This window comes from Saccopteryx leptura, chromosome 2 (genome assembly GCF_036850995.1).
Source record: "Saccopteryx leptura isolate mSacLep1 chromosome 2, mSacLep1_pri_phased_curated, whole genome shotgun sequence".
Lineage (NCBI taxonomy): Eukaryota > Metazoa > Chordata > Mammalia > Chiroptera > Emballonuridae > Saccopteryx > Saccopteryx leptura.
The window spans coordinates 1,078,107-1,086,928 of record NC_089504.1 but is presented as its reverse complement, the minus strand read 5'-3'; the positions used below and the strand labels follow the sequence as shown (position 1 = coordinate 1,086,928).

The 8,822-nt window shown below is 65.7% G+C and overlaps 2 protein-coding genes across 5 annotated transcripts; both read left to right on the top strand.

Annotated features, from left to right (window-relative positions):
- The first annotated feature begins 237 nt into the window (after window positions 1-237).
- AJM1 (apical junction component 1 homolog) lies at window positions 238-7,228 on the top strand. 3 transcript variants are annotated; one of them, XM_066366661.1, is made up of 4 exons: window positions 238-317; window positions 1,940-2,023; window positions 2,098-6,486; window positions 7,120-7,228. In XM_066366661.1, exon 3 carries the CDS (start codon window positions 2,157-2,159, stop codon window positions 5,079-5,081), a length of 2,925 nt encoding a protein of 974 aa, XP_066222758.1. In that variant the 5' UTR covers window positions 238-317; window positions 1,940-2,023; window positions 2,098-2,156; the 3' UTR covers window positions 5,082-6,486; window positions 7,120-7,228. The 3 variants fall into 3 exon arrangements, with proteins under 3 accessions (XP_066222758.1, XP_066222756.1, XP_066222757.1); XM_066366659.1 differs by having other exon boundaries at window positions 2,098-6,831; window positions 7,120-7,178; XM_066366660.1 differs by lacking the exon at window positions 7,120-7,228 and adding an exon at window positions 6,638-6,761.
- On the top strand, window positions 7,069-8,744 carry PHPT1 (phosphohistidine phosphatase 1). Of its 2 annotated transcripts, none has more exons than XM_066366663.1 (3): window positions 7,069-7,404; window positions 7,796-7,920; window positions 8,466-8,744. In XM_066366663.1, exons 1-3 carry the CDS (start codon window positions 7,221-7,223, stop codon window positions 8,556-8,558), a joined length of 402 nt encoding a protein of 133 aa, XP_066222760.1. In that variant the 5' UTR covers window positions 7,069-7,220; the 3' UTR covers window positions 8,559-8,744. The 2 variants fall into 2 exon arrangements, with proteins under 2 accessions (XP_066222760.1, XP_066222761.1); XM_066366664.1 differs by having other exon boundaries at window positions 7,194-7,502.
- The last annotated feature ends 78 nt before the right edge of the window (window positions 8,745-8,822 follow it).

The window sequence follows — 8,822 nt, the reverse complement described above, 5'->3', positions numbered from 1 at the left end:
CAGGTCCCTTGTTAGACCTCAGACCTGCACCTTATGGGTGCGGGAGGGTTCGTCACGCAGCGCCCCGCACAGCACCAGTGCGGAGCCAGCGGGCCACGTGGGTCCCAGGCCCAAGAAGCGGCCCCTTTAAATGCAACGCCACCGGCCGCCACCCGGGGCAGCATTGAGCGGCCGGACGGCCTCCGCTCCGCTGCCTGGAAGCTTCTGCCGGTGCCGGGGACGCGGCGCGGATGCGGTGGGGACGCAACGAGGCGGGGGACGGCGGGTGGGCTTGGGCCTGCGCAGCCCATCGGACTCCGCCGGGGAACAGCGTTCAGGTAAAGGGTCGAGGGTTACTGCCCCACGCGCCTTGTCGCGGATGGGGCGCCCGCAAGGATGGGGGTCCCGCCCCCAGCCATCCCGCGAGAGCTGCGGGGCTGGGGACTGGAGGCCAGGATGCACCGTGAGGACAGCTGCCCCCTCGAGCTCATTAGGTCTAGAATCCAAGCGGTGCGACCACTCCATCCCCATGGCGGGGTGGGTGGAGTGGGGCAGGGTGGGGAGGGCTGGTGTCGTCCTCACCTCGGTAGCAGTAGCGGCAAGGCCAGGCTGTCACCTCCCTGGGGTGGAGCCTCACCCTGTCCTACGGCTCCCAATTCCTGCCAGGCTTTGAGTTTAGGGTTGTTGGAAGGTGGTGATAAGGATGGTCCTGTGAACCAGAAATAGTTGGGGTGGACACAAGGCTGGGAGGGGGACAGGCACTGGACCTTGGTGGCCCTGACCCAGAAGAGCAGCCCTGCAGGCACACCTGGGACACAGAGGGTCTACCCGAGCAGAAGTCCTGACAGGTGAGGGTCCAGCGTCCCCCCTTTCCCCAGCTCACCCTGGAGCACACTCCTCAGGCTGGGGGCAGAGGTAGGGCCCTTTTCTCATCATCTGAGCCCCTCCCAGCCTGTCCGGGCCCTGGCACCACAGGGCTGGTGACCCAAGTCTGAGTGTGAGCCTGGTACAGAAGCGCAGACCCCAGCCCAGCCAGCATTGCGGGGGCATGGAGCCTCAGGTTTCCATGGAGCCTTCCTAAGATGCCTTTTCCTGAGAAAGGGGGTGGAGATTAACTCACCCCCCAGCCTGCCTCCCTTGCCAGCAGCCTTTTGGCCAGATGCCCGACTCGGGAACAGGGGCAGCCAGAGCCTGGCATGCATGCCCCCACATGATCTTGCAGCCCTGGCCTGGCTGCCCTGCGCACGCTGCAAAGCTAGCAGTCACTTTCTTAGTCTTGTCATAAAACCCCAATGAGCTTGATAGGCTCTTTCCACCCCAAGACAGAGGTTGCTGCAAAGGAAAAGGGACTTTGAGGTCCAGGTATACTCTTTTAAGGACATTATTCTGGCCAGGACCATACCAAATATCAAGTGTGGGACAGGCCAGTTTGTCAACCTCAGGGCCATCCCTGGACCTGATGGAGCCACCTCAGAGCCCACTGGGACCTCAGGACTGGGGCTTGGAGCACCCAGCTGTCCCCAGCATAGTGGCCTTTGCCATGCTGGGGGGGGGGGGTGGATTCCAAGCCCAGCCCTGTCAGCAGGTGGGGTGGGGCGACAAAATCTATGCAGAGGTGGCTAACGCTAGAACCAGGGGAGGGCTCATTCTGCACCAGGCACTCAAAGGGCACTTCTCTGTCAACAATGGGTTATGGAGCCAGCAGCCATAAAGTCTGTACAGAAGGCCCCAAATGAGCTCACAGTCATTCCAATCGTGGGCACCAGGGGGCCGCCCTGGGAACATACCCCTACTCTTTCTATCAGTCCTGTACCAGAAAGAGGGTCTAACCAAGCTTGCCACCACAGCAATGGCATCATCTTTCTAACTGACCCATTCTAGTTTCATCTAAGCAGAAAGTGGCCAACAAAGATGGGGGAGGGGGCATTCAAGTGGCTGGACAGCTGGTTTCCTCTTGTAGGGGCTTCAGACGCCATTATGGAGCAAGTGCCTGTGGCCTCAGCCAAGGCCCGAAGCCAGGGCTACTCCGCCCACTGCGCCCCAGGTAAGTCGGGCCAGTGCAGGGGTTAGCCAAGTCCGGGCTGCGGAAGGTCCGCTCTGACACGTATCTTACTCCAGGTCGAAAGCCCCACAAGGCCAAGTGAGCTGCAGCGGCCAGCTTGGGGACCTCTTTTAAGATGACCCGCACGGATCCGCCAGACCTGTTGGTGTCGACCGTGTACCAGGACATCAAGGTGGCGGTCCCGGGGCCCGCGTCCAGACGCCCGCCATGTGAGCGCTCCATAGCCCGGTCTGCTGCGCCTGTGCCTTTCAACAAGCGCCACTGCCGCAGCTTCGACTACCTGGAGGCACTGGACGGGGCGGCTATGGAGGCTCTACCGGAGCCACCACCCGCGGACCCTCCCGCGCCACGCGCGCGGTCCCGCGACAGCGAACCGCGGCGCCGCGCTCGCTCCAAGAGCGCGCCCCGCGCGCCTCCGGAACTGACGCCCGCGTCCGCCTCGCCTCCAGTGCTGCAGCGCAGAGGCCGGGACGTCCAACGCGCGGCGCGGGTCGAGGGGTCACCACGCCGGGAGCCCGCGTACCCCGCGCTGCGCGCGCTCGCCAATGAGCTGCACCCCATCAAGCTGCAGCCACAGCGGGGCGGTCCCGGCCGCATCGCGCCCCTATGCGCGGCCGCCGGCCGCTACGCACAGCCCGAGCCGCCTGCCGGGCCTGCCCCACATGTACGCTGCCGCCTGGACATCAAACCGGACGACGCGGTGCTGCAGCACGCTGCCAGGGGTTCGCGGCCCTGCGGGCCCGTCGAGACCACGCCCTGGGCCCTCACTGCTCCGCAACTCCACGGTCTCACGGTGCCTGGGCCTCGCCATGTGGCGCTGTCGCGCACCCCCACCCCCAGTGACTCGTACTGCGTAGATCCCCGGGCGCTGTACTGCGACGGGCCTCAGCCTGGGCCCCGGGACTACGCGGAGCGCCGAAGTCTACCCTTCACCACCCCACCCGGCCCCACCCAGTTCTTTTACACGGAGGAACCAGAGGGGCATTCCAGTGGTTTTTCAGCCAGCCCGGGACCTCCCTTTGATAGCTACTTCCCCAGGCCCTTCCAGCCTGAGGAGCCCCGGGGTCCCAGTCCAAGGCGTGGAGGCGGCTACTATGCAGCGGAAGTACGCACATTCCCGGTCCACGAACCACCCTCCCGTTCCTACTACGGAGAGGTCCCTAGAGCCTATGGCCCGCCCTGGGGCTCCCGCTATAACGCCGAGGAGCCCCAGGCCTATCCCGCCACCCGACCCTTTTACACAGAGGACTTCGGACGGTATCGAGACCGCGACGCCCTGACGCAGACTTACCCACATCCACGTGGCAGCCCGGCCTGGGGCGACTGGGGCCCAAGGCCTTACCGAACCCTGCAGGTGGCGCCACCCCCTGCCCCCGGCTCGTTGCTCGCCTCCTGGCACGGTGGCACCGGCATCAGCCCGCCTCAGTTGGCCAACGACAGCCGTCACTACTCACGCTCCTGGGACAACATCCTGGCGCCCGGGCCGCGCCGCGAGGACCCCCTGGGCCGCGGCCGCAGCTACGAGAATCTGCTGGGAGGAGAGGCACGAGAGCCACTGGGTACGTCTCCGGAAGGCCGGCGCCAGCCAGTCGTTGTGAACCTGTCCACCTCGCCCAGACGCTACGCAGCGCTATCCCTGTCTGAAACGTCGCTGTCTGAGAAAGGCCGAGCGGGCGAGGGTCCAGGCCGCAACTGGTATGTCACTCCCGAGATCACCATCACCGACAACGATCTGCGCGCCGCCGAACGCCCGCCTGCCAGGGGCTGGGAGCTCCCCGGGGTCCGCCCGCGACCGCCGCCGCCCGCTGTTCCGGACGGCCCCACCTCTGGCCGCCAGCGCAGCCTCGAGCAGCTGGACGAGCTCATCACGGACCTGGTGATCGACTCGCGGCCCCCCGCCGGGCAAGCCCCGGAGCCCGCACAGGACGGCCTGGGCCGCCAGCTGCGCCGCCTGCTGGACTTGCGGCCCGTGGGTCCCGGAGCCCCCGCGCTGGTGCCGCGGTCGCCACCGGCGTCGGCCGGCAGTGCTGAGGAGCCCCCCGCGGGCTCGGGGCAGGCGGCCGACGCGTCCCCGGAGCCCAGCGCAGACGAGGACGACTTGATGACTTGCTCCAACGCACGCTGCCGGCGCACGGAGACCATGTTCAACGCCTGCCTCTACTTCAAATCCTGCCACAGCTGCTACACCTACTACTGCTCGCGCCTGTGCCGCCGCGAGGACTGGGACGCGCACAAGGCGCGCTGCGTGTACGGCCGCGTGGGCAGCGTGTGCCGCCACGTGCTCCAGTTCTGCCGCGACAGCGGCCCGGTGCACCGTGCCTTCTCGCGCATCGCACGTGTGGGCTTCCTGTCGCGCGGCCGCGGCGTGCTCTTCCTGGGCTTCCCGAGCCCCGGCTCCGCGGACAACTTCCTGCGCTTCGGCCTCGAAGGGCTGCTACTGTCACCTACATACCTGTCCCTACGCGAGCTGGCCACACACGCGGCACCCCTGGGTAGCTACGCCCGTGAGCTGGCGGCCGCCGGGCGCCTCTACGAGCCGGCTGAGTGCTTCCTCCTCAGCGTGTCGGTGGCCATAGGCCCCGGCGCCACACCCCCCGGCGCTCCCACTAGGCCCGCGCCGCGAAGCCCTGGGCCCACGGTGCGCAAGTTCGCCAAGGTGGCGCTGGCGGCTGGCAGCCCAACGCGGCCGGCCCCCGCGCGGGGTCGCGATCCCGACATGGAGACGCTGATCCTGACGCCGCCACCAGGCACGGCGGGTCTGGACCAGGAGGGCGAGGCGGGCCGGCGCGCCCGCGAAGTGGCCTTCATCCATATTCAGCGCGAGCTGCGACTGCGCGGCGTCTTCCTGCGCCACGAGTTCCCGCGCGTCTACGAGCAGCTCTGCGAGTTTGTCGAGTCCAACCGGCGATTCACACCCACCACCATTTATCCCACGGACCGGCGCACTGGCCGCCCCTTCATGTGCATGATCATGGCCGCCTCCGAGCCTCGTGCGCTGGACTGGGTGGCCAGCGCCAACCTGCTCGATGACATCATGTAACACGGGTGGGCGTGCCATGGCCCCCACTCAATCCACCTAGGACATGTCCAGTTCACCTAGGGCCGCCCTCTAGCCCCGCCCATCCCGCTTAGGCCCCGCCCATCCAACCAACGATTCCCCGAACCCCGCCCATTCAGGATCTGTTCCGTTCACTCAGACTCCGCCCATCTTCCTAAGCCCCGCCTCAACTTCGCCTAGTCCCCGCCCCCTTGCCCCGAGCTCCACCCAGGACCCAGTTCATTGTGTTCTCTACAGGCCCTGCCTTTCCCTCTTCCCCACCGAGACCCCCCCCCCCGCCAGTCTAGCCCAGCTCTCCCTTCCCCAGCTCTCTCGAGCCTCCCCAGAGGCCGGTCCTTGGCCACTTGGTGCTTCCCGCTGGGAGGTGGGGTGGGCCTGAGGACCGCCGGCCCTGCCTTCGAGCGGAGGGGTCACACTGCAGACCCCACCACGTAGATCCGGTTCGTCCGTCTCTTGTTGTCCCCAGGGCGTCCCTGAAACTTCCCCAAGTGTGGTTCACCCTGGTCCAGGCGCCCGAGTTGACCAAAGCCTAGTCCCGTCCCATTTAACACGCCACCCCACCCGTCTCCTGTGGTCTGGGGTGCGTTCTACTCAGAGGCCTTTCCTCTCTGGAAGACACCCTGGTAGGCCTCGGTGTATCCGTGTCCCGCGTGCGTCCTGCCCCGGTGGTACGCGGTGAGTTTCCACTGGCCCCAGCCCCAGCTGGAGGGCAGAGCACAGCCGGCCCCCGAGCCCGCACGTTTTTCAGCGCTACCTGCCTGCCTCCCCTTACTACAGGCTGCCTGGGCTCTGCAGGAGGGGCTGGGACAAGCGGCAGTAGAGGGGTACTCCAAGGTCTGCAGCCAAGGCGCAAGACACTCAGAGAGGAGGAAGACCCGGGCAGGGGAGGCTGAGGGTGTGGGTGGGGCGCTGGCCAGGCGCCGGCCAAAAGCCGAGACCTCGCTGGGCATGAGTCTGGCTTGCCTGCCCACACTGGACAGGATGGCCCAAGGCAGGTGCCAGGGCAGAGCAGGCCTACAAAACAACCGCGCAGGCTCTGACCTCAAATGGAGGCAGGAAACAGGTGCAGAGGAGTGATAGGCGGAAGGGACCGCAGGAGGAGCTCCTATCCTCTGGCGTAGGAAAACAGGAGGACGGACTAACCGGGACCGGTTGAGTTGGGCGGGGAAAGAGTGGGTGGGAGCAGGAGAGGGAATTAGCTAGTTTGGTCAGAACAGGGGTCCTCCGAGTGGTGGGGACGTCATTGCACAAACGCACCCCCGCCTCCACCACCCCCGCTCGCCCTGGTGCTGCCTTGTATTGCGGCCTGGCTCAGGCCCTCGGGATCGCACGTTCGAGTGTCCCGGCCCCCGACCTCCCCATGGAGGACGAGTGAACGGGAGAGTGGGTGAGTCCGGTCACCCGCAAGGGCCTTCCTGTAGCTCCCAGCACCCCATTGGGGCTGAGAGGGGGCATCAATTGAGTTAAATTGTGAACGCCTCCGTTTCCGGCTCTCTCCCCCCGACCGTTCCCCCCATGCCCCCTCCCCCACACGCCAGCGCGCCCCTCACGGCCCCGCGCGTTTGCACCGGCCACACGCCCCGCTTGTCCCACTCGCCTTCGCGCCCTCCCAAATAGAGCAGCCGCGCCCCCCGCCCCCGGTACTGCGCCTCTGGCCCCGCCTGAGAGCCGTCCTGTCAAGAAGGACCCTGGATCGGGATTGTTCCCAGAGGGCGAGCGCTTTTCGAACTAAGTAAAACAACTCGAATGTAACCATTGCCTCTCTAAGCGGGGGAGTGAGTGGGAGGGGTACGGCGGCCCTCGGATACGGTGGGGGGACAGGACCTCAGACACAGTGGAGGAGGAGGGGCAGGAGGCCTTTAATTACGGTAGAGGATGCTGTCGGAGCCGGAGCGCATTCCTCCGGCTTCACGGGCTGCCTAACCCTCTCCAAGGGGCTTGTCACCAGCCCACGCCCCCGCCCGCTAGAAAGGAAGTTTTTCGTCCGCTAGTTTTAACCACCACTCATTTCCCCTTTAAGTGGGACGCGCGTGGTCCGGGTTGGAAGGAGCTGGATTGCGACTGGCCAGTCTGTGCTGCGGGTCGGCGGCACGATTGGCTGAGGCTAAGGGCCCGAGCTGCATGCCCCCACGGGATTGGTCGCAGCTTCCCAGAGCCCGCCTCCTGCACTGTAGACGCAGCCGCGGGCGGCGCTGTGGGGAGGGCTGCGTGCGGGCCACAGGGGCAGGCGTGATTCGGAAAACATGGCGGCAGCGGACCTCGCCCAGATTCCCGATGTGGATATCGACCCCGACGGCGTCTTCAAGTACGTGCTGATTCGAGTCCACGTGGTACCGCCCTCCGGGGCCCCGGCTGGGGAGAGCAAGGACATCGTGCGCGGCTACAAATGGGCCGAGTACCACGGTGAGGGCGGGGCCGCCTGTGCCTGTGGGCGGGGCCAGACGCAGGGCGGGGCTGACGGGCCATCGTCTAGGGGACCCCACTCAGGATACCGGGTTCTGGGGGGCCAAAGGGCTACTATGGCCTGACCTCTGACCCCCTAGTCCACGCGCCCCTGCCTATGCACACCCTCTCTTCCCCTCCCCAGCCCGGACGGGTTCCTCTTCTGGGGAATCAGCTGCTCAGAGTTGGGGCCTCAGACCCCCCTGGGCCGGAGGGCAGCCACAGCTGAGTGCTGCGCGCTCTCCCCCTCCCAGCCGACATCTACGATAAGGTATCCGGCGAGATGCAGAAGAAAGGCTATGACTGTGAGTGCCTGGGAGGCGGGCGCATCTCCCACCAGAGCCAGGACAAGAAGATCCACGTGTACGGCTACTCCATGGTGAGGCTGCAGCCCCCGCCCCCAGTCCCAGCCCGCTGGCCCTCCAAGCGGCCTGACCAGCTGCACAAGCATCCACTGCTGTCTCCACTGCAGAACTCACTCCAGGCCCCACAGCTTCCCCCGTTTCCCACGTGACATGCATGGGAGTGAGGCCACTCCCTGCCCCTCAACTGCAGCAGGCTGAGTCCTGTTCCCACCTCAGAGGCCTGGTTGGGCTGTCACTGTCCCCCCAGCTCTTTGAGGCTTCAATATCGGGGGTGAAACTCAGAAGCGTCTCCCTTTCCCTTCTCCAAGCCACCGTGGAAACACAGGAGCATTCTTCTGGCACCTAGAATAGCCCAGTCCTCGGGCGGGAGGGCCCACTGTCCAGTTCTGTTCACAGCGGTGGTCGTCTTAACATAGGAGGGCTCCCTGGCATGTTTTGGGGATGATGGTATTTGGCTCAGCCCGGGGGCCCCTGCCCCTTTCTGGTTCTTGGCTGTCACTGCTAACTGGACACCCCGAGTCAAGACAAGGGCTGTAAAAGGGATGCCTTCTCTCTTCAGGGATATGGTCGCGCCCAGCACTCCGTCTCCACAGAGAAGATCAGAGCCAGGTACCCGGATTACGAGGTCACCTGGGCTGATGATGGCTACTGAGGCCCGCCTGAGGCCTGCCGCCTCCAGCCACGCTGTCAGAACTCTGCCCTGAAGTCCCCTGCTGAGGGGCTGGGCTGTACCCCCCTGGTGCTACGCCACCCTGCCCAGGCCTCAGAGGTGGACACCAGCCTGGCCCCAGCACCCGGGTTTATCTCGCCCATAGGAATTAAAAGCTTTGTCACCCCAGCTGATCGCTGGATGCTGTGTGTCTTGTCTTCTCTGCTCCTGGATCACCCCTGTAGACCCTGATTCAAGTGCATGGAG